This window comes from Schistosoma mansoni, chromosome 3 (assembly GCF_000237925.1).
Source record: "Schistosoma mansoni strain Puerto Rico chromosome 3, complete genome".
NCBI classification, from domain to species: domain Eukaryota; kingdom Metazoa; phylum Platyhelminthes; class Trematoda; order Strigeidida; family Schistosomatidae; genus Schistosoma; species Schistosoma mansoni.
The window spans coordinates 25,848,632-25,874,571 of NC_031497.1; the positions used below are offsets into that span (position 1 = coordinate 25,848,632).

The following is a 25,940-nucleotide window of genomic DNA, read 5'->3' on the forward strand; positions in this document are numbered from 1 at the left end:
TATTTCATTCTGTCTGGGACTCGTCAGCTGGATATGCCTGCGTCTGAGAGTTGATGGTCACTCCCGGACTCGAACCCAGTAACGTTCGCTTCAAACGATGTCGTGACATCCACTTGGCTACTGAAGCGAACGGCATTGGGTTCGAGCCCCAGAGTGAACATCAACTCTGAGATGCAGATAAATCGAGCTGATGAGTGACAAATAGGATGAAATGAGCACCCTGGATTCCAATACTAGTCAGCATCCATCAGTGAACGTGGCATTTGTTAATACTTTACGTCACAATCAAAAAGAAAGTATTTATCAGAAGGGGTTTTTGTGGAGATTTCAATAATTTTATAGTTGAAATCATGAGTCAGTTGAAGCTAGACCACCATGGAAAACCTGGAAACACTGCACGGCCGTTTCATCCTATTGTGGAACTCCTCAGCGGTGCACATCCACGATCCCGCCTAACGATATTCGAACCCAGGATCTATCAGTCTCACACGCGAGCGCTTAACCTCTAGACCACGGAGGCGATCAGTATCCAATGGTGTTAATGTCTAACTTCAACCGATCCACGAAATTGAGTGACACATCCACCATTGTCTTCAATGAGTTACTATCTCGCAACAGACCTGGTAGAACTCCACTGGTCACTGCTTCAAACGAATGTAAACGTTAATTAACGAGATAGGTGAGGAAAATGAATAAAATAAGTTGCTCTTTGTACAACGTTCATTTGGATATACAAACGATTAACATGTCAAACCAAAAGTACACATTTGTTATCGTGAGAAGCAGTAACCACTGGAGTTCAAACCACGTCTGTTGTGAGATATCAACTCACTGAAGACAATTGATGGACGGTTGCTCAACTTCGTGGATCAGTTGAAGTTAGACATAAACACCGTTGGATGCCGGCTCACTGGTCTATCGGTTGAGTGCTCTGGTGCGAGACTGGTAGGTCCTGGGTTCACATCTCGTGAGGCGGAATCGTGGGTGCTCACTGCTAAAGAGTCCCACAATAGAATGAAACGGCCGTCCAGTGCTTCCAGGTTTTCCCTGTTGGTCTAGCTTCAATTGACTCATGATTTCAACTATAAAAAAGGAAAGTATTTCCTTTTAAAATAGTATCCTCAAGTTACTTATCTATAAATAGAGAGACACAAATGACTCCTATGGTTTTGTGTATAGATGCTGAATTTTAACCTGAACAAACCTTCATATACCAGTTATGTTCATTCATGTTAGTACATTTTAAATTACTTACTTTACTTACTCCTGTTACTCCCAATGGAGCATTTGTCGCCGACCAGCTTAAATGGTTTGAATAATTTTTTTCTGGTTAGCGTTTTTTTAACGAGCTGGTTTTCTACGGGATGGAGTCACTAACCCCATGCCCAAACCTCCTCATTTACCCAGGCTTGGAACCGGTAGTAGCCCCCGAAGGAGCTACAGGCGGAGTTACATTATACATTACTACTGATTATCACTAATAAATGTACTATACTACTGTTATTACTTTTGCATTTTATCTAGCCTAAAGTAATTCAATGGAATTTACATGCTGGTGATGGTATTATCTGGTTATTAGATGGTATATTAAAATGTCCTGAAAAAATTTGTCCATTAATTGTTGAAGATGTTGATTATTATGATGTTTATGTAATGGCATGTCAAACATCAATATTACCTGGTGAAAAAGATCCTGTTGCACAATTTGAAAGTAGACCATTGGATATTGCTAGTCGACATCCTAATCTGTGTACTGTAGTATTACAAACAAGTGAAACAACGGTTACACTTATTGAGTCCTAATAGTAATAATCATAATCATAATGAATCATATTAGAATGATCATAGAATGTAATGACCAATACAAAAGTGTTTTTAATTCCTTTGAATGTAATCCCTTTCAAATACAAACCTAATATAATGATAGTATTTATTATTATGGACTTCTATCAAAAACCCCTTCTGATTATAATCATATGCTGACTAGTGATTGACTTCAAGATACATGTCCCTGAGTTCTAGTGGGAAGCAGTGACAAGTGGAGTTCAACCATGTCTGTTGTGAGATCACAACTCATTGAAGACAATTGATGAACGCTTGCTCAAATTTCGTGGATTGGTTGAACTTAGACATTAACACCATCGGATGCCGGCTAAATGGTCTATCGGTTAAGTGCTCTGGCGCGAGACTGGTAGGTTCTGGGTTCGAATCTCGCTCTCGAGGCGGGATCGTGGATGCGCATTGCTGAGGAGTTCCACAGTAGGACGAAACGGCCGTTCAGTGTTCCCAGGTTTTCCATGGTGGTCTAGCTTCAATTGAATCATGATTTCAACTATGAAAAACTACTTCATTAAACCAATGTTGAATAATAAAAATTCTTGTTTAAAATAGTCATAATCTTGTTGATGGAATTGAAGAAACGTCTTTCTTCTATGTATACTACTTATAGTTACTTTGAATAGGATACTTTTCAGTGAACGACTTTTCAAGTTAATAGGGTGAATTATATGTGAGAGTGATAAGTCTTGCTGATTGAACGCTATACTCAGATCCTAAGCTAGTCTCGTAACCCCCAAGCTAAATCTACACAATGACTTGAACACGAGAGAAAAGACGCAAAATATACGAGAAGCACTTTACTCTAAAGGTTCATTTATGTACAGTAAATATGGGGTTTTTATAGTATTTTAGAAGTTTTCGGGTTTTCCTGAAAATCCTAGAATACTACCAAGCATATTAGCAGTGTAGTAATTAGCTAATCAGAAACTCTACATGTGACTTTTCATTTTCGCGCCATTTCTAGCAAAACTACTAATCAAACGCTGATTGGATAAAATGCTTCTTAATGTTTTTCTGAGCTTGTCATGTCTATTGTGAGAAATTTTCAGGGCCGCCCCAACAGAGAGCTGTGACACCAGATTTGACAACAGAATATGAGTTGCGGATGGATAGTGGTTAGCAACGGAATCCAGAACTCTCATTTCGTCCTACTTGGGACTCCTCAGTTGGATGGACTATCATCCCACAATTGGCGCTCATTTCGGTACTCCAACCTAGTATGTTCTTTTCAAACGCCATCGCATTATTCACTCAGCTACTGAGTCCAGATAGCTGCTAGCTTGTGCAATTGGGTGAGGATCAACTCTGAGATAGAGACACATTCTGATGACGAGTCACGAATAGGACGAAACGCGCATCCTGGATTCCACTGCTAGACACTATTCATCTTTGATGAGAATGCTTGTAAATTAAGGCAATATCGTGGCAATCCGCACAGTATGCACATATGCCAATAAGAGACTGATCAATTGTAGTCCTAAAAATCTATAGAAAGATTCAAACTGCCTATACAAAAATTAATTAGAATATGAGGTGATTGCAATTAGCTGATAAATGATCATGGATCTAGGTTTCGTACCAGTTAATACTGACAAATCTTGTACTCGAATGCTTACACGACGACTTCTCAACCACTTCCTAGACCTCAAAAGATTTTTATTTTTTTAACCGCGAACAGTAAACAGAAAGCATTAAGCTTAGAAGAAGCCCTTAATATATAAGTAGATATACATGAGGTTATATGATGATAGTGTGGTGTGGGCTACTTATGTCCACATAAGTAGTATATGGTGATGGTCAGACATAGAATGTATTTTGGCAGAAGACCGATAAGGAAAGAACAGAAATGAAGCACAATTGGTTGGAAAATGCATGAACAATGAAATTAGAGAAGATGAACTGATATTTACAGAAGGAACAGTGAAGATTGAGACAATGCATTGTTAATTTGCAAATTAACTGTTTGCTGTATGGTTATCAGATCTTAATAAGATAGTTTGTAATTTATGCTCAAATACATTCGATTGTCCCCACTCGTGTTCTCGTTCACTACAATTAGACTCAAAAACTGGGAAATGGTGAGGTGGGTATTATATAGAGCTCGGAAACTGTTAAGATGGATCACTTGACAACTAAACTTTTACATGTGTTTTGACGATAAAATGAGTGAACAGCACACACGAATGGAAATAGTAAGCTCAGAAGAAACAACAACTGGCTTTACATCATAGAATGAACACAATACAATAACCATAATATTAATTACTAATGACATCGAATAAAAACTTAAGCATACCACAGAAATCATAAATTGACAATCACCTATCTATAAAAGACTGACAAACGTCAATAATATGCTTACTATCAAATGAATTCTGAACAATTATGCTGTTTAGAGACATTGAATCTTCTAGTCTCAAATTCTTTGCGATGTGCTCAGAAATGAGAACATGTGATCTTCTCTTAGTTCTTCCGGTGCACGTGATTCGGTATATTAATTTAGATACCGAGCAAAGAGGACCTGTGGATTTTGGTCTGGTTAAGGGAGCAGTTGGTTTCACATAGGGTGATCAGCCTTCATGCTGAATAAGCAGTCTTCACTGTAGTATTTGTTATGTGATTATTCATCTCAGTGACTTCATCTTCCTTCAAAATGAATCTGTAGGGAGTAAGATTTATTGTCAACCGTATCATAATTAACACAATCGTCAGTTTAGTCATAGATGTCAATGAATTTCTGTGGATCTACATTTCTAAGAAGACAAGCTTTAATAATTGCAAATGCTGCTAGTCTTTTCTTAGTACAAAGTTTATGAGCTTGGTCATAAATGGTCCCTCTAATCCTTTTTCTATAGCTCCTACTTCAGAGTTCACTAAGTTCTGATATTTAAGAAACGGAATTTTCCTTCAACCTCACGTTCCATAGTAAATTTGATTACCCGTTATACTTCACTAAAGTAAATCAAGTAGGTGAATAGAATGCTCCAGAATATTGTAAACAAGAAACGTATCATCAACAAAATAGAGTTTCGTCACTCGGGTGTTTTAACTTCGTCAGTCCAATATTCCTCATTATTAATTCCATTTCAATTTTGACTTTGGTTTTATGAAAACTCACAAAAGAAACCAACAGTTTTAGAAAAAATCGGGGACTTGTAAATTGAATTACTTACTTAATACACATGTGTTGAGAAGCCTACTCCCTTACGTTGAAAATTATGAAAAGTCGATAACACTTTTTCTTCACAGTAAACATTCTGTTAGCACTTCAGTCAACCCTTATCTCCAATTCATATAGATAGTTTGGACAAACTGTACTAGAAGTTTACTTATCTCCAAATAAAATGTTTAGGTACAGAAAAGAGTGATGGAGAATGCCGGTAGGCGGCCCATGCTCCTTCACGAAGGGTAATAGGCGTAAGTAAACAAGTAAGTAATAGAAAAGAGTATGATTTTGTCTTGGATAAATCTTTGCTAACATTAATTACTATTTGAAAATGAATTCCACAACTTAGCGCTGACCACTACTAATTAATAATAGCATTATGGTGAATGAGAACATAGGTGGGGACAATCAAATATATTTGAATACACAATTACAGAATCTCTTAGAAAAAATCTGAGAACCATACAGTAAGTTCTTCATTTACAAAGTGTCAATCAATTGTTTCAGACTTCATTGTTCATTCGTTTCCATATCAATCACTCTCTGTTCTTGTTCTCTTCTCTTTGATCTTAACCTTCTGCTACCAGGCATTTCACTTCCGATTGATAAGACATACTATTTATATCCATCGACATCAGTAGCCCACCAGCACTCTACATCCAACTCTGTCCTGGGCAATTCTTTCCAGTTCTTTCCATTTGTTATTCATCCTTTTCATTTCTGCTTCCATTTCTCGGCGCAGTGTGTTATTGTTGGCGTTTTCCGGCAAAATGTTTTTCTACAGGACGGGGTCGCAGACCCCATTCCCAACCCTCTTCCTTTGCCCAGATTTGAGACCGGCACTAACTCTAGAAGAGCTACAGGTGGAGTTAGGATAATTTATTCAAAGACCTCAAGTTACAATCAACATAATAAAATAAATTCAGTGTAAAGAATGCACTGTATGAGAAATGTTGTCTGGAGAATGGAGATAATAACTATAGTGATAATTTTTGTGACGTGCGGTGTCCGAAATCTGATACTGATACACGGTGTACTACGCATTAACCCCTCAACTAACTTCTTGAGCAAGAACACAAGCGTGAGTGAGAAATTGTATCGGACTATCGAATGAAATGCACAAATACTCATTCATATATATTACCACTCTACTCATTAGGAAATTGACCAATTTCTTAGCCAATAAAATGCACTTGTTCTTTAGATCATTTCTGATTGCCGTCTACCAACGTTCTCACTAAGCTGCTTCTGATTAGCTCTCCATATCATTATTGAGATCGTTTGATTACCATATATAAATAAGCGAAGTGTTTTCAAGGTAATTATACAAAGCAGTTCATGTGACTCGAGTAAGATGAATGTATAAATGAAGAATGGTACAGGGCAATGAAAATATAATAACGACAAACTAAAACGACTGACGACTTACAAAACTCCGCCTGTTGCCCCTCTGGGGTCCCGGATAAAGTAGGAGGTTTGGGCATGGAGTTAGCGACCTCATCCCGTAGAAAAATAACTCTTTAAAAAAACGCTAATCAGAAAAAATAATTCATATCATTCAAACTCTGCCCTGAGAATTGAAGGAATAATTATGACACCTGATGATGAAAGCCGAGATTCTTCGGAAGTCACGAGGCCGATGCCTCTTCTAACAACCAGACCAACAATTTTTATAGGTACATGGAACGTCCGGACAATCTGGTAGACTGGGAGAGTCTTCCAAATTGTTGCTTGCTAAACGATTTGCGAATATCTAGCTCAAATATGTCATACAAAAGTTCATTAGCTTAACATGTAATACAATCTAGTTCTTTTCTATGATCAGAAGGGGGTTTTGTGGAGATATGAGTAATTTTTTATATAGTTGAGATCACGAGTCAATTGAAGCTACACCACCATGGAAAACCTGCAAGCACTGGACGGCCGTTCCGTCCTATCGTACGACTTCTCAGCAGTACGCATCCACGATCCCGCCTTCGAGAGATTCGGACCCAGGACCTATCAGTCTCGCGCCAGAGCACTTAACCGATAGACCACTTAGCCGGCATCTGATGGTGTTGATATCTAACCTCAACCAATCCAAAAATTGCGCGACCAACATCTTTTCTATGACCTACTTTTTCCCTTTTAACACAATAGTGATAATCTTATAACCATAGAACCCTAATGATGAACTAATTGGAAACATTAAATTACTCGAATATTCATGGTTTCTGAAAATTGTTCCTAATAAGTTCAAATAAATGGCAGTTTTCTAGGATAAACTATTCAACTATCGAATCTTCGTAGATTTTCCATTATCCAGATAGCTATATTAAGTAGTACCTGGGTAAATATTTCATTATTCAGCCTTAAATTGTTTACATTAAGTGTTTATGCTTATTTCGAAGTACTAATTATCAGTTTATTCTAAATATATCCATTATTGAAAACTGTTATATCGATTGAATGAGTGCCCAGTTGATATATGTGAATGATATGATCGCCAATTAGAGAGCAGCGATTTATTGATCGAACCAGTGACACACAAAACCCGTACAAGCAGTCTAGAGCACTTGTTGGTCCTGCTCTCTGTCTAACCCAGCCAGTTAACTCCACAACACCTCTGCAATATGAAACATTATTCTCAAACATACCGGGTTTATATACTTAACAAACTGACCACCTCGTACCATGAAATAGAAAATAATATTTGTACAAGATTTAGCCAAATGTGGCTGTGAATAGGGAGAACAGTAATCAATAGACTAGGAATAACTCAAGAATGGTAAATCGTATAATAATAGTCTATAGGTCAAAATAAAGCTCTTAATGAAGGGAACATGAATATGGATAGTTAAGTTACTTAGCAATTATATAATAGGAAATATACATATCACATCGGTTCATAAATAGTCCTCAGAGTAACCATTCATAAATCTCCTCGAGGTATAACAAAAACATTGTAAACAAAGATACTTATTATTAAACGTTTAATGAATATTTCAAAAGTTAATCATCTACCATAGTCAAAGTTCAATAGTTTATTATAAGGAAGTAAGTTTTGTGTAGACTGTAATGATTTAATAGTTGAATTCATGAGTTAATTAAAGCTAGATTATGATGAAAAACATGAAAGCTCTGGACTGAAGTGACTAGTTTCAAGAGATATTTCCTGAAGTTCTAGTTAGAGGTCATGATCAGTAGAGTTCAACTGTGTCTATTGTGAGGTTGGAACTCACTGAATAATCGATTGAAGTTAAACATTAACACTGTTGGATGCCGGGTCAGTGGTCTAGAGGCTAAGCGTTCACTTGCGAGACCGAAGGTCTTGAATTCGAATCCCGTGAGTAGGATTGTGGATGCGCAATGCTGAGGAGTTCCATACTAGGACGAAATAGTTGTCAAGAGGTTCCATGTTTTCTATAGTGGTCTAGCTTTAATCGACTCATGAGTTCAATAATTTGTCTAACGAATTTTTCGATAACGAAATTTATCTGATTGCCGATGTTGAGATATTAGATTACGTAATCATGAAAATAATTCAATGGACTATAAAGTTTAACTAGTTTACTGTTTATATCATCGACAGATTACATTATAAATATCAATACTGCCTCAACATTATGACTGAAACTGTCCATTCTTAAATTTAAATTAGGCAGACAAATTGGGAAAATGTTCATCACTAATTAAACATTATTTAAAAATGAACAATGGAATAACAAAAGCAAAGAACGTAGTGATTTTCAATGACTTCATTCTCATCTTCAACAGTTATTCATCTATACTTACTTATGCCTGTTAGTCCCAATGGAGCATAGGCCGATGACCAGCATTCTCCAACACACTCTGTCCTGGGCCTTCCTTCCTAGTTCTATCCAATTTTTGTTCATTCTTCTCATCTCTGTCTCCATTCCTCGACGTAATGTGTTCTTTGGTCTTCCTCTTCTCCTTTGGCCTTCAGGATCCCATGTGAGGGCTTGTCTTGTGACGCAGTAGGGTGATTTTCTCAAAGTGTGTCCTATCCACTTTTAGTGCTACTTCCTGATTTCTTCCTTCACTGGATGGAATCTGGTTTGTTGTCTCCCACAGTAGAATGTTGCTGATAGTGTCTGGCCAACGGATCCGAAATTTTGTGTGTAGACAACTATTAATAAACACCTGTCTGTATCTTCTGGATGATGGCTTTCGTAGTTCTTCACGTCTCCGCCCCATACAGTAGAACTGTCTTGACATTCGTATTGAAAATTTTGATCTTGATGTTGGTTGATAATTGTTTTGAATTGCAGATGTTCTTCAGTTATAAATATGTTGCTCTTGCTTTGCCGATCCTCGCCCTCACATCTGCATCAGATCCAGCGTGTTCATCAATGATGCTGCGCAGATATGTAAAGGTTTCCACATCCTCCAAAGCTTCTCCGTCAAGTGTCATTCGATCGGTACATGTTGTATTGTATCGGAGAGTCTTGCTTTTCCCTTTATTTATATTGAGACCTACTGCTGCTTTATTCATCTATGAATACTAAGGTTACAAAGAGAATATGTTGTGGCACGCACATAGAGGCTATGATAGCATTAGTTAAGATAATACATGAAAATAATGGATTATAAAGGAGAAATGTGAAATTAAAAGTGTTATGCAGATAATTTGAGTGGTACATAAGGTACTATTCATCATTAACTAATATCAATTGAAAAACCACTAAAAAAAAGCGAACTAGACAAGCTAACGGCTTCTCTACAGCGCACTCTCATAACCTCATATAATGTCAGACTTAGGTTTTTCAGTTCTCATTGTGAATATGAAACACTGAGGTTACTGATTCACAATCCACTGGTAAATATCATTGAATCCAATTTGTGTTAAATCGTACTATCTATGTACAGTATTGATAATGAATTAGTGTCACACTCCTAACTTGGTCGATTTTACAGGCCATAACTTCACACAAACAAGATTCTGAAATACAACACGGAGAACACCAACCCAATCACACTTGATGGAGAAACTCTGAAAGAGTTGGAAACATTCACGTACATGGGAAGCATCATTGAAAGACAAGGAGGATCGGATGCAGATGTAAAGGCGAGGATTGGTAAAGCAAGAACCGCATTCCTATTATTGAAGAATATATGGAACTCAAAAATACTGTCAACTAACTTCAAAGTGAGAATCTTCAATACAAACGTCAAGACAGTTAGTTCTACTGTACGGAGCTGAAACGTGGAGAACTACTACATTCATCATCAAGAACGCACAAGTACTTATAAACAGTTGTCTACGCAAAATACTCAACATTCACTGGTCGGATACTATCAGCAACAGTGTTTTATGTGAGAGAACAAACCAGCCTCCAGCTGAAGAGGAAATTAAGAAAAGACGTTGGAAGTGGATAGGACATACATTAAGGAAATCACCAATGTGCATTATAAGACAATCCCTAACTTGGAATGATGAATGGAAGCGGAAAAGAGAAAGGCCGAAGAACACATTACGTCGGGAAATAGAAGCAGATATGAAAAGGATGAATTTTAACTGGAAAGAACTGGAATGGATTGCCCAGGACAGAGTTGGATGGAGAATGCTGGTGGGCGGCCTATACTCCTCCACGACGGGTAACAGGCGTAAGTAAATAATTAAGCTCCCCACAAACTGCCTGAACAATTTATTTATAGGCTAGCCCCTTAGTAAGTATATAATTGTTGTTTAAAATTGCAGTATGCAAGCACTTAAAATTACCTTCAGAATCGAAAAAACTCTAAAAACTATCCCGTCGTTTACATAGACAGTGGCTAGCAGTGCAATCCAAGACGCACGTTTCATCCTATTTGAGACTTGTCAGCTGGATGTACCTGCATCTCAGAGTTGATGTTCACCCTGTGACTCAATGGGAAGATACAAGTAAACATCACTAAGTAAATAGATCCCTTCGTTCGTTAATAAATAAGTTACATATCAACGACAACATAAGTATTTTAACAGTCTATCAGTATTTGTTCTTGATAAGTCTTGCTGATTGAACGTTATACTCGGATCCTAAGTTAGTCTTGTAACCCTCAAGCTAGAACTATGCAGCGACTTGAACACGAGAGAATAGGCTCAAAATATGCGAGAAGCTCTTTACTCCTAAGGTTCATTTATGTACAGTAAATTATCTTATCTGCTTTACTTCTAACCACCATATGACCTCAGTCATTAAAAAAATACACGTACTGATCTTATTATTTGCTAAATGTAAATTCACGCATTCCATGGTCTCGACTATGGTATATTTGCATAATTGAAAGCATAAGTCAATTGAAGCTAGACCACCAAGGAAAACCTGGAAACACTGGACGGCCGTTTTGTCCTATTGTGGGACTCCTCAGTAGTGCGCATCCACGATCCCGCACTCGCGAGATTCGAACCCAGAACCTCGCGCCAAAGCACCTAATCGATCGACCACTGCTGAGGAGTCCCGCGGTAGGAAGAAACAGCCGTCCAGTGCTTCTAGGTTTTCCATGGTGGTCTAGCTTCAATTGACTCATGATTTCAACTATGAAAATACTAAAATCTCCACAAAACCCCTTCTCATTCAAATCTTTACTATTATTAATCCAATTATATTTGGATATTGACTTTAATAAGTAGAATAATGAAAGTATATCCCAAATATAAAAGTTCAAACTGTAAACTGTCCAATCTATCTGTGAAACACAATGAAACGACAAGGAATATATTCTAAACGAACTTATTGTTATAAGAACTTTCGTCCTAAATTACCGCGAATAGTTTCACAGTATTTGGGCGCCGAATTGATGTAAAACATTAAATAGGAAGAAGAATATATGTATTTGTAAAATCTCAGCAAATGAATTTAAAGTCAATCCAATGTTTCACCTGGCAATCTCGTCCAAGCTTTTTCAAGGTAAATTATTGTTAACCAATAAAAATCGAGTAAACAAATTTTTAACCAATCAAAAGTCAATTATAATAATAATCAATAAAGGTCAAATACAATATTTATGTTGGTCATTAATTATTTCAATTGAATGGTAAGTGTATTTTATCAGAAAAGGGTTTTTTTTTAATATTATAGTGATTTTAATAGTTGAGATCATGAATCAATTGAAACTAAACCAGCATGGAAAACCTGGAGGCACTGGACGGCCGTTTCATCCTATTATGGGACTCCGCAGCAATGCACATCAACGATTAAGGCCTCGCGAGATTCGGATCCAGGACTTATCAGTTTCGCGCGCGAGCGCTTAACCTCTAGAAAAACTGAGCCAGCCCGCATCCAACAGTGTTAATGTCTAATTTTAACCAATCCACGTAATTGAGAGACACATCCACCAATGTCTTCAGTGAGTTGATATCTCACAACAGACGTGGTTGAACTCCACTGGTTACTGCTTCTCACTAGAACCTCAGGAAATACCTCATGGAGCCAGTCACTAGTGAGCATATGTTGTTTATTACCAGAAGGGGTTTTGTGAATACTATATTAATTTCAATAGTTGAGATCATGAATCAATTGAAGCTAGGCCACCATGGAAAACTTGGAAGCATTGGACAGGGTGTATTTGCCAGTGTATTTGCTAGCTTTTCATCATGTTTATTAAACATACAATTCTACTCATACACAAATATTTCCAATTTACTTCATATTTCAATTTCCTTTTTCCTTTTAAATAATGATGTCTGGATTTTAGCTTTGCAAAATTAATCCTGTAGTACGTTCATTGGTACGATGTTCAGGAAATGTAAGTTCATTAATTGAATATGTATTTTATCATTAATTCAGTTGTCAACTTGGCATAGCTGTTGTTTACGAAACTGAGAAGACGGAAAGCGAATGTCCGGCACCTTAACCGGGTTGGTGGACATGGAAAGTATACCTAGGAGAGTGGGAAAACCCTGATTACAAACCATTGGTGTACATGGGCTACAGTACCCTGAGGGAATAAATGGCAATATGAACCAACTATTGGTTACCGGCTATCATGGGATTGCAACTCTTGACGTTTCTCCACTGCCTTGTGGACTAGATCTTTAAGTCAAAGGCTCCGGGTGTGGCCCCCTAAGAAAACCACTTGCTTCAGTTTGGGCACCCGGACAGTATCACAGTTCTCACACAAATCGAATGAGATTTGTGTGGCGCATATGTATCTGGTGCCCCTTTGTATCAATATTTATGTGTTTAAATGAATAAATAAAACTGGTTATATAGATTTCGAAAAAGTTTCCTCTGAATAAAAACCTATCCGTTTATATCTTGTCATATTATTAGTATTTGAACACGTAAATGTTAGTACAACAGTGGTGCCGAATACATATGGGCCACACAAGTCACTTGATTTGTGTGCGAACTGTGATACTGGCTGGGTGCCCAGACCGAAACAGGTGGTTTTCTTAGGGGATCACACCCGCAGCTTTTGACCTAAAGGTCTGATTCTGTTGTGGACGTTCGGTCACGAGGACCCACTTGGAATAGGTCCTAAGATTCTAGTTTTATTCCGAAAATTTGAATTTTGTGTTTTAGCGCCAAGAAACGCTAAGGTGATCTACAGCTTACATTTCCCACTTGAAATTCCTTGACTGTCATTGGTTGGCAGATTTTTTTAGTAAGCTGTTTTGTGGCTCTCCCAAGGGCATTTCTATCATTGTATAAATAAGCTTAATTTGTGTGCTTAGAGATTTCGCATTCTTTGGGTACTTGTATAATACATTCTTCTACGCCTCATCAAGACTTTTTGATCTAGTTAGTCGGGTCGGCGACAACGGATTAGAATAGCCTATCGTGTCACTGTGTCATTGACCTTCGTTCCGTTTACCGAATAAGGTGAACTCGTAATGGCATCAAGCATATCAGATTTACAAGGCAGTGGAGCAACATCAGGAGATGCAGTCCCATGGTTGCCAGTGACCAACAACTGGTTCATACGCCGTTTGTTCCTTCAGGACCCTGGAGCCTATGTGAACCATTGGTTTGGAATCAGGGTTTTCCAAATCATCTAGGTGATTTCTCTGTGTCCACTAACCCGGTTAAAGCGCCAGACATTCGCTTTTCGTCCTCTCACTTTCGTAAACAACACCCCCGCCACGAGAAGGCAGTGAGTAGGACTTCCCTGACAGAGGCTGTATATGCGTGGTCATGTGAGAGCATTTGGAGAGGGAGAGCGGACTCTCCCTACCCTCGGCCGTACCAGGGCATTTGAGAGCTATTTCTTGTGAACTTACCAACTCACACTGAATTCCTAACAAACAACCGAACAGCGTTATTTAACCACTGATAGGTCATTCACTTCATTCATAACTAGCCACCCATCGATCTCGTAGATACTGTTGCAAATAAACCAAGAATGTCTCTATTGTGGTTTACTCTCCGTTTGGTTGATCTTGTAAAGTTTGAAACTGGTTGATAAGAGTTATCTTGAAGTTACTGAGCTTGCTAGCATCTCAAAGGGAGGTTGTATTATACTTTTTTAGTGACGCTTGTCCTATTGTTCAACACCACCAAATAGTGGTCTGAAGCTATATCAGCTCCACTCTTCTTTACGTTTGTAATAAACCTCGAAAATTTTCTATTAGTACCGGTTTGATGGATTTTGACCTCCGTAATGAGATCCAGTGAGACCTATGTAGCATATTACATGCGTCTGTGAGGGAAAACGTTGTCACCTATAACCATATTTTTGAAAGCACGTAGATATTCAAGTCTCTCGCCATGCTCGTTTCTTTTTCTTAGTACATATCTATCCATTGAGCCTTCATCCTCGGCATTGACCATCCCCACTTTAACATTCAGGTCCCCCATCAAAATGACCAGGTTTTTTCTTGGACAGTTCTCTACAACAGATTACAACCTACCATAAAATTGATTTTTATTATCACTGCTAATATTAGTGGGAGTATAACACCGCATAACTTTTATCGTAACATTTTCCTTCTCTTTTCTGAAAGATATTTTAATGGTTCTGGAGCTATAAAATCCCCATTACATAAGTACTTTTTGTACTTCTTCAGACAACACCAGTGAAACTCTTTGTGTGAAGACATTTTATTCTTCATGACTGGAATTCAGTAACAGTTTGTCCTTTATGTGCAGGTTACGTTCAATGTGTTACAGATATTCCAAGAACGACCGAGTTGTATCTTTTGCAGTTAATATGAATGACCCACTCTGTCTCCCACATTGTTTAGACATTCTTCGTATCCATATTAATTACTTTTCAGAAGGGGCATCAAACTTGTGGCTTTCGAAGAATCTCTTCTTTCACAATGAGACGTCATACCTTTTCTATATGAAGACCGTTCGATTACCAGTAGTAGTCTGAGAAGTGCATGATTCGTGTGGTAGACTAAAAATGTCTTTAAAATATTTTTACTACTTATAAGTAGGTAAAATTATTTATCAAAATATAACAAACAGCTAACTTCCCATGGGTTTCATACATTCTAACACTTGCCTATAGCCAAGATCAAAATAATATTTGTATTTCTCATTACCATATGTGTCATCTATTCTAAAAATCTACAACAACCTCTGCTTGATACTGTTGCCTTTCCAAATTTTAAATGGTTTAAACTTTATAACAAGTGAACACAACCATTTTAGGAAGTACCTATGCACGAATTCCAACTCAGTTTCCAAGATCCTGTGATAAATGTATAAGATTATTGCTAAATATGTCACTTACGTTATAACTCCTCCCTTTCTATCCTTGTTGTATGTTGACCGCATTACTTAGTAATCAATTGTCTGAGTTATTTTCAGTCATTTTATGTCCTATGCGTTGTATAGCATGATATTCCTTTGTTGAAACGATTCCCTCATCTCATATGTTTAAACTGGTTTTTTGATACTTTAATTTCTATTCTTCTGATTGTATTTATATTTTGTCCTTCTTTGACTGTTTATCCTCCTTTCATATGGTACTCTATTAAACTATCTTTGTTCCCTACAGTTTTCATATGAAAATTATCCCTACTTATAATGACTGAATGTTTGGTTTCGCACTTCAATAAGTACTCGCTGTTTAATGTTAATGTATTGAAAGAAGGGTAAGAAGAAAACTGATTTTCTTCTGATCACTGTGAATAAAACAGACTGAGAAATTATTTATTAAGGCCTTGATGTATCTCCCCACTATATCAAATTCGACTATAGGCTTCCAAGTTGGATTTACTTTACTCGTCGGGTTTAGACGTTTTTTTCACCTTAGAATGATATAACTGGTGATACAATGTCAATTGAATTAGCTGAATAAGTGGAAAGATTCAGTAAGGGACATTTCTTCAGCTTGATATATTTCTCGGTACTGAATGACTTGAATTATTTCTGATATATTTTGTGTGCCCGAGTGCCCTGTTTATATATGACGTGATAAGACCGCCAATTAGAGAGGAGTGAATTATCGATCGGACCAGTGATACACAAAAACCGTATGAGCAGTCTTGAGTACTTATAAATTCTGCTTTCTGTCTAGCCCAGCCCAACCCAGCCAGTTAAGTCCAAAACACCAATAACAGCCTCTGCGATATGAATCATTATTTTCAAATATATTGGGTTTATATACCAAACAGACTGACCACATCGTTCCATAAAATAGGAAATAACATTTGTACAAGATTTGGCCAAATATGACTATGAATGTGGGGAACAGTAGTTAATAGACTGGGGATAATTCAAGAATGGTAAATCGTATAATAATAGTCTATTCGGTCAAAACGAAGCTTATAATTAGAGGGACACGAATGTGGATACTTTAGTTACTTAACAATTATACAATAGGAAATATACATATCACATTGGTCCATAAATAGTCCTCAAGGTTACCATTTATAATTCTATTCGGGACATAACAATTTCTCAGTCATAAATAAAATTACAATTGGGTAAAGAGTGTGACATGACTAAATATAAACAAATAATACTGGATAAAGTAGGAACACTATCTGATCTGTTAATAGTGAACAATCAATAATATAACATTAAGACATGTAGCTATTAACTATTGTTTTCAGTTATGTAGGGTCGTGTACTCTTCCAATTTTGTATCCGTCAGTTTAATCTAATAACTGATAGATTTCACAATGCAGTTTAGTTTAAGCAAAGATGGATGGTGGCTAACAGTGAAATCCAGTTTGGCGCGCGTTTCGTCCTATTTGGTACTCGTCAGCTGGATGTACCTTCATCTCAGAGTTGATGTTCACTCTGGGACTCGAACCCAGTACCTTTCGCTTCAAACGCCATTGCGTTATCCACTCAGCTACTGGGAAGATTCAAACAAACAATACTAAGTCAGTTTAGTTTAGTTGTTTTGATTTATTCATTTCTAACGAGAAGTGAATATCAGTTGAAATCCGTTCAAAGTGATTTCATTCTATATACATTAATGACTAATTTCAATCTTCTTCTAACAACATCAAATCAAGACTATTGCCGTAAATCTCACACTAATGGGACTTATTGAGTTAAATTAAGAATTTATCTCTTGACTATTAGAATAAACAGATAGAACACAAGTAGTTTAGATTATGGACTGGCCATAATCAGAAATCCATTGAAAAGGATACAGCACCGGACAGATATGTCTTCATACTTCTGGACTCCTCAGCAGTGAACATTTCCTCCTCCTCTGAGGATCAAGTCTTTAAATCACTGAGCCTATATCCAATAGTTTAGATTTCAAATGTAAATAAATTATCTATGTTTCACAACTATTTTTAATGAATGTCTAAGATCAGTTCATAATGTAAACTATGAAAGGTTCACTAATCTCTGTAAACCATCTGTAATAAGAAGTCTAATAGTTTATGCTTCAACTAAGCGCACTAAACTATTTCGAATTCTATTGCTGATTGATTTTGAAGTAAGTTCAAACATATCAAAAGCATATTAGTCGATAGTAACTACTGTTACATCTAGACTAGATAGAGAATTACTAGTGACTTACTTAAATGGTTTGAATAATTTTTTCTGGTTAGCGTTTTTTTTTAGCGAGTTGGTTTTCTACGGGATGGGGTCGCTAACCCCATACCCAACCCTCCTCATTTACCCGGGCTTGGGACCGGCAGTAACCTCCCGGAGGAGCTACAGGCGGAGTTAATTACTGGTGACTACTGTCTAATTAAGAACTACTCATTTTAATTTCCCTTTATTGATTACTATAAATCAAATATAAATCAATTTATTGATTTTTATTGTATTTTTTTCAAGAATTCTTGGAAAATTACCAAACTAAATCATGTTGCCATTGTTGTACCGGATCTAGAAAAAGCTGCTTCATTTTATCGAGATATTTTACACGCTGAAGTTAGCGAACCAAAAGTAAATTGTCATTCTTTATATTGTATAGCATTCATAATTTTAATCTCAAACTGATCTTAGTTAGACCATTATTGTAACCAAGGGAATCTAGTACTTTCTGACTTTCAATCATGATCTAACTAAAATCATTTTGGGATTTAACTTACTTTTTTTACTTACGCCTGTTACACCTCGTGGAGAAGCATAGGCCGCTCACCAGCATTCTCCATCCAAATCTGTTGGCTGATTCCGAGTACTGTCAAGTTGTATCGCCACATTTCCACTGCTATTTGACTGGTTTTCCCTGTCTCTCACATTGTCCGAACGTTTCATGTACCTATAAAGAGTGTCGCTCTGGTTGTTAGAAGGTGCATGGACTTCGTGACTTCTGAAAAATTTCGGCTTTCATCATGAGGCGTATTAATTATTTTTTCAACTCCCAGTGCAGAGTTTGAATGGTTTGAATTATTTTTTCTGGTTAACGTTCTTTTAGCGAGTTAGTTTTTCTACGGGATGGGGTCGCTAACCCCATGCCCAACCCTCATTCTTTACCCGAGCTTGGGACCGGAAGTAACTCTAGAAGAGCTACAGGCGGAGTTTTTGGGGATTTAAACTATATAGAAATTCAACAGTTTTCATAACTTCCCTTCATAATGATTGTTGGGGTGATCCTGAAAATTTCTTGCATTCTTGCATTTCTTCCATTCAACTGGGGAGTCTTAAGTAGGATGAAACGCGCGTTCTGAATTTCGTTGCTAGCCATCATCCATCCCCACCTCATATTCTGTTGTCAAATCTGGTGTCACAGCTCTCTGTTGGGGCGGCCCTGAAAATTTCTCGCAATAGACATGACAAGCACAGGAAAACTTTAGGAAGCATTTTATCCAATCAGCGTTTGATTAGTAGTTTTGCTAGAAATGGCGCGAAAATGAAAAGTCACATGTAGAGTTTCTGATTGGCTGATTACTACACTGCTACTATGTTTAGTAACATTCCAGGATTTTCAAGAAAACCTAAGGACTTCTAAAGTGCTATAAAGCCCTATATTTTCTGTACATAAATGAACCTTTGGAGTATAGTGCTTCTCATATATTTTGTGCCTTTTCTATCGTGTTCAAGTCGCTGTGTAGTTCTAGCTTGGGGGTTACGAGACTAGCTTAGGATCTGAGTATAGCGTTCAATTAACAAGACTTATCAGAATAGTTCATTCTGACAACCTCCATTATTCTTTTAAGTATAGAAAGATTCTATGTCAGAATTAAAGCAAAGGTCAACTACCAACATTGATAACTTGACCAAAGGCACATCTTCCATATATTCACAACCGAACCACCGAAAAATATCGGAAGTAAAGTAAAGCTAATTACGCCACAATCCATACATGGCATTACTTACGTCTGTTATCCCTCATGGAGGAGTATGGACCGCCCACCAGCATTCGAAACTAGCTTATAATCTGAGGATAGCGTTTAATCAGCAAGACTTATCACTGATTATATCTTGTTATTATTATTTTTTTGTAGCCTTTTAAAGAACATGGTTTCATCAGAATGTTTGTACGATTAGGCAATGCTAATATTGAAGTAAACTCAAAGTTTTCTTTCTTCTAATCATACATAATATGAATTGTCTAGTTGATTCAACCTCTTGGTGATAATAGTCCTATTAGTAAATTTATAGAAAGTAATAAGAATGGTGGATTACATCATCTTTGTGTTGAAGTAAGTATCTATATCTTATTGATCTCTGGTTTTTATTTACCATATACTGGATTCAAAGTCATCGCATGTATACAGTTCAACTAGTCTGAACTTAAAATTTCGATGACTATATTCATTATCACAAGGGAGTTTGGTGGAGATTTTAGTAATTTTATAGAATTGAGATCATGAGTCAATTGAAGCTAGACCACTATTGAAAACCTGGAAGTACTGGACGGCCGTTTCGTCTTACTATGGGACTCCTCAGCAGTGCGCATCCACCATCCCGCACTCGCGAGATTCGAACCCAGGACCTATCAGTCTCGCACCAGAGAACTTAACTGATAGACCACTGAGCTGGTCGGCATCCAACGGTGTTAATGTCTAACTTCAACCAATCCACGATGTTTTAGCAACCGTTCATCAGTTGTCTTCAGTGAGTTGATATCTCTACAACAGACCTGGTTAAACTCCACTGGTTACTGCTTCTCCGGACGAAACGGCCGTCCAGTGCTTCCAGGTTTTCGATAGTGGTCTAGCCTCAATTGACTCATGATCTCAACTCTATAAGACTATATTCATTATCAAACAATAGAAATCTGACAGAAAGTTTGGTCTATTTCGTTTGGAAATGAAAATAATCAAACTATAAACTCGTGAAATAGTAATCTTAAACTAAATAAAAGTAAGTACGTTTTTTCAGTAAACTTGGATGAGAAGTCAGAAGGAGAATTCAGCAAGTGCGATTTGTCCTATCTGCAACTAATCACTTAGATGTATCTACATTACAGTACTGATGTGAACATCAATACTGTTGTAGTGAACAAAACACCGGTTGGGGACAGTCGAATGTATTTAGACACAAATTACAAACTATCTCACTCAAATCTGGTGACCATACAGTAAACAGTTAATTTGCAAACGATTAATCAATTGTCTCAATCTTCACTGTTTCTTCTGTAAATATCAGTCCATCTTCTCTGATTTCATTGTTTATACATTTTCATACCGATTGCGTTTCGTTTCTGTTTTTTCCTTATCGATCTTCCGCCAAAATACATTCTATGTCTGACCATCACCATATACTACTTATGTGGATATAAGTAACCCACACCACACTATACCTGACGGCTCTTATTGATATATACGAGTTTGTGAGATTCATGCTGAACATATAAAATCGAATTACATAAGTCTCATTTTTAGTTCTACATCATTCATTCCTAGTTTGATAATTAACTAGATGATAGTTTTACTTATAATTATCCCTAAAATTCTATATCGTTCACTCTATACCATTGTCCAATACATGGTAGGGTCGTGAATGCTTACCATCAAAGAGTTGTCCAGCATAAAATACATTGCTTCCTGACCTTCAATCATCATTTAACTGGAGTTATCCCTCAGTGTGAAGCTATATAAATCTACCTAGTTAGAGTAATGAGTTTTGTTTTCAATTAAACACTGACATCTATTGCTTTTAGCAATAAGCGGATAATTAATTTTATTACGACAACATAAATGATTGATAAACTTACTGAAGTGACAGGACCATCCAAATGAATGATTAATGCGTGGAACGATTCCTAAATAGGTACCTATTAGGAAACTAATTTCACGTATTTTTTATAGAACTAAGTCTGTCATACGTAAACGACATACTAGACGAAAAATAGTATGGCTCATCAAATAACAATGCTTCATATTTACATAGTTGAAAGCATGAGTTAATTGAAGCTAGACTACCATGGAAAACCTGGAAGCACTGGACGGCCGTTTCGTCCTATTATGGGACTCCTCAGCAGTGCGCATCCACGACCTCGCCTCGCGAGATTCGATTTAGTTATTTTTTTGAATTTATTTTACAATAAACTTCTATAAATAATTTACTTTGTTATATTGTGGACTACAATTTTAGGTTGACAATATATACAATTGTTTAAAACATTTAAAAGAAAAAAATATCAGAACATTAAGTGCTGAACCAAAAATTGGAGCATCAGGGGTACCTGTCCTATTTCTACATCCTAAAGATACATGCAATGTACTACATGAATTGGAACATATTCCAGAAGACGATGGTTCTCAATAATATACATTAGTGTGTGTGTTGTAATTATTATTATTATCATTATTATTATTGTAATTATTTTAGAAGATAATTTTTTGAATTAATGAACTGATTTTAAAAGTTGAGCTAATGGCTTATTCGACTGTGCTTACTAAAATAAGTTATACTTTTTTTACTTACGCCTGTTACACCTCGTGGAGAAGCATAGGCCGCTCACCAGCATTCTCCATACAACTCTGTTCGCTGATTCCGAGTGCTGTCAAGTTGTATCTCCTCATTTCCATTGCTATTTGACTGGTTTTCCCTGTCTCACACATTGTCCGGACGTTCCATGTACCTATAAAGAGTGTTGCTCTAGTTGTTAGAAGGCTTCGTGACTTCCGAAAAATTTCAGCTTTCATCATGAGGCGTCATAATTATTCCTTCAAGTGCCAGGGCAGAGTTTGAATTATTTTTTTCTGGTTAGCGTTTTTTAGCGAGTTAGTTTTTCTACGGGATGGGGTCGCTAACCCCATGCCCAACTCTCCTCCTTTACCCGAGCTTGGGACCGGAAGTAACTCTAGAAGAGCTACAGGCGGAGTTACTAAAATAAGTTATACTACTGATATGATTTATGATAACGATGATTTTATATCGTTCACAGATGAATAGATATCGAAATCTATTTCACCTAAGAAATATTTGAATAGATCAATTGTTATGAGTAAATCTTAGCATTAAATTTAAATTCAGCAAGATACATTGATAGACAGTTGGATGTTTTCGATTGCTTAGCTTCTATACTAGACTTGATGTGTAAAAATGCGCATATTTCATACAACCTGATCCCTTGAAAAGTTTAAACAAAGCGAGAAGAGGAAATTTTGTAGAGAATTTAGTATTTTCATAGTTGAAATCATGAGTCAATTGAAGCTAGACCACCATGGAAAACCTTGAAGCACTGGACGGCCGTTTCGTTCTATTATGGGACTCCTCAGCAGTGAGAAGAATAACACTTGTAGATTAAAATGAATTCATTATGTTACATGGATTCTCCTCATCTGTAAATGGATTACACCTACATTAGCAATATTATAGTGAACGAGAAGTTGATGGTGATAATCAAGATTTCTATGCAAACTCACACAGTGGCTTAGCAAACTAAGAAGATCATACATGAAATACATCATTTGCATATCTTTGTGTTGTCTTTTACATACTCCATTGTTCTTCTAATCCTATTCTTATTTCGATTGCTTCCCGATTTCCTTCCTATCCTCTTCATTTCAATCTTCTGATGTGAGGTATTGCACACCCAACTGATGCTACATACTACTTATATCCGTCATCATAAGTAGCATACAACTCAATATTATTATGAAAAAATGATTGATAATCGAGGAACGTAAATGACATAAAATTAAAGATCAGATCAAAAGCAGTGTTTGAAAGACAGCAATGTTCACAAGTGCGATCACTCAACGTTAAGTAGATAGTAAACACAACGTGGATGATAAGAAGAGAACATCACATTTAGTTCGCTTTGAATAGGCCTCTGACACTAAGCGCTTTTATTCTGACTTCTGTTACATAAGTAAAATTGTGGTAGGCCTCTAGTTGGCATGGTAAAAGAAACATTTCATTTTAACGTGGATTCCAATGGCCTTCATTTAAAACGTGATTTATTCACTAAAGGTCGTCCATAATCTACTCCTATAGACACTCAGACTTCCACTATTAGTTCACAGACATGAATTTCACTTCACCTGTTTTTGTTTGAACAGCCCAGTAGTAGTACCAATAGTTATCACATAAGAACTGTCTTAAAGTGGATTGAATAAACTTATACGTGGTATCCAAGTGTTTTTCCGAATTGAAGTAGTATAGTGTTACACCTCAACAAGATGCCAAAGAAATGAGATCCCAGTAGGTGCAATGACTACAGAGACATAACACTATTATCGGTACCAGGAAAACTTCTCAACACTGTTGCTGACCCGGATAAAGGATTTAGTAGATGCTCAACTTCAAAATCAATAAACTGGATTTCAAAAGGATCGGTCGTGCACAAACCAAATCGTGACATTACGGGTTATTGTTGAACAAACAATTGAATGGAATTTGCCACCATACATCAACTTCCTTGAGTATGAAAAAGCGTTTGACAACGTAGGTAGGACAACCTTATAGAAACTATTTCGACACTAAGGTGTACCTGAGAATAAACATCAACATCATCCGAAATTCATACGAAGGACTACACTGCAAAGTTGTGTATTTAGAACAGCTGACAGAAGCATTCCAAGTGAGGACTGTTATATCTTGTGGCCGCCTGGATGCCCTGTTAATGTATAACGCGATGATTCCCGTCAATTAGAGAGCAGCGAATTATCGACCGGACCAATGACACACAAAACTTGTGTGAGCAGTCTAGAGTACTTGACGGTCCTGCTTTCTGACTAGCCCAGCCAGTTAAATACAGAATATCAATAACAGCCTCTGCAATATGAATCATTATTCGCAAACATACTGGATTTATGTACCAAACAGACAGACCACATCGTATCATAAAATAGAAAATAACATATATACAAGATTTAGCCAAATGTGGCTGTGAATAAGGGAGATAGTGATTGGTAGACTGGGCATAACTCAGGAATGGTAAGTCGTATAGTAATAGTCTATAAGTCAAAATAAAGCTTATGATAAGAGGAACATGAATATGAATAGTTTAGTTGTTTAACAAGTAAACGATAGAATATACGCGTAGTATTGGTCCATAAATAGTTCTGAAAAGTTACCTAGTATTCATAATTCTCTTCGAGATATAACACACCGGTGCTAAACAAGACTGCTTACTCTCTCCCTTTCTCTTTCTTCTGGTGGTCGGTAGGTGACTACAGCCAGTGTAGCAACAGAATCTGCATTAGTAGGTCTCAACATACACAAAGGGAAAAGCAAGATTCTCAAATACAACACAGAGAACACAAACCCAATCACACTTGAAGTAGAAACTCTGGAAGAGGTGGAATCTTCCACGTATCTGGGTAGCATCATCGATGAAGAAGGAGGATCTGATGCACACATAAATGTGAAGATTGGAAAAGTAAGAGCAGGATTCCTGCAGTTGAAGATCATATGGAACTCAAAACAACCGTTAACCAACATCAGAAGTGAGAATCTTCAATACGAACGTTAAGACAGTTCTACTGTATGGAGCTGAAACTTGAATAACTATCACAACCATCATCAAAAATGTACAAGTATTTATAAACAATAGCCTACGAAAGATAATGAATGTCCGTTGGTCGGATACCATCAGCAACAGCCTGCTGTAGGGCAGAACAAACCAACTTCCAGCTCAGGAGGAAATTAGGCAAAGATGTTGAAAGTGGATAGGTCATACATTACGGAAAACATCAAACTGCATCACGAGGAAATTCCTAACTTGAAATCTTGAAAAGAAAAGGAAGAGAGGAAGATATTGCGTCGTGAAATGAAAACAGACATGAAAAGGATGGCTAGCAACTGGAGAGGATTGCTCAGGATAGAGCTGGACGGAGAATGCTGATAGGCGACCTATGCTTTTCTACGAAGGGTAACAGGAGTAAATAAATATGTGCCTTGATTATCATTCGTTGGCTAGCAATTATGTTTTATTCAATATCTGTTAATTACTTCCGCTTTCAATTCTATATGATAATTATTCATTGTAATATTTATTTATTGCCATTTTATTCAGCATAACATTGATTTGTTTCAATGTGATGCTTATTCAACATACAATATTTTTGTACTAAATTAACGTAAACTATGTTCAGCATGACACCCAACGTGTTATTCTGCTTACATAAATATTTTTTTAATTCTGGTTAGCGTTTTTTTAGCTAGTTGGTTTTCTGCGGGAT

At 36.9% G+C, this 25,940-nt stretch overlaps 2 protein-coding genes and 1 non-coding gene across 3 annotated transcripts in view; 2 read left to right on the top strand and 1 right to left on the bottom strand.

The window, feature by feature from the left end:
* Positions 1-22,074, top strand: part of Smp_177050 (putative gynecophoral canal protein) — a gene marked incomplete at both ends in the record, with an annotated part of 59,946 nt that extends 37,872 nt beyond the window's left edge. Inside the window, 4 exons of the mRNA XM_018799783.1 lie at positions 1,525-1,782; positions 12,683-12,733; positions 18,193-18,303; positions 21,901-22,074. Of these exons, the coding sequence (XP_018651538.1) occupies positions 1,525-1,782; positions 12,683-12,733; positions 18,193-18,303; positions 21,901-22,074 (594 nt within the window). The remainder of the gene's footprint in view (positions 1-1,524; positions 1,783-12,682; positions 12,734-18,192; positions 18,304-21,900) is intronic.
* Positions 17,184-17,251, bottom strand: Smp_tRNA_02440_Pseudo_TTG.1.1. The gene has a single exon. It is a non-coding gene (tRNA).
* On the top strand, positions 19,833-20,087 carry Smp_185850 (hypothetical protein; the record flags this gene model as incomplete). The annotated part of the gene is made up of 2 exons (XM_018799784.1): positions 19,833-19,865; positions 19,917-20,087. The coding sequence occupies 2 exons, from the start codon at positions 19,833-19,835 to the stop codon at positions 20,085-20,087; spliced, it is 204 nt and encodes a 67-aa protein (XP_018651539.1).
* Positions 22,075-25,940: the final 3,866 nt, after the last annotated feature.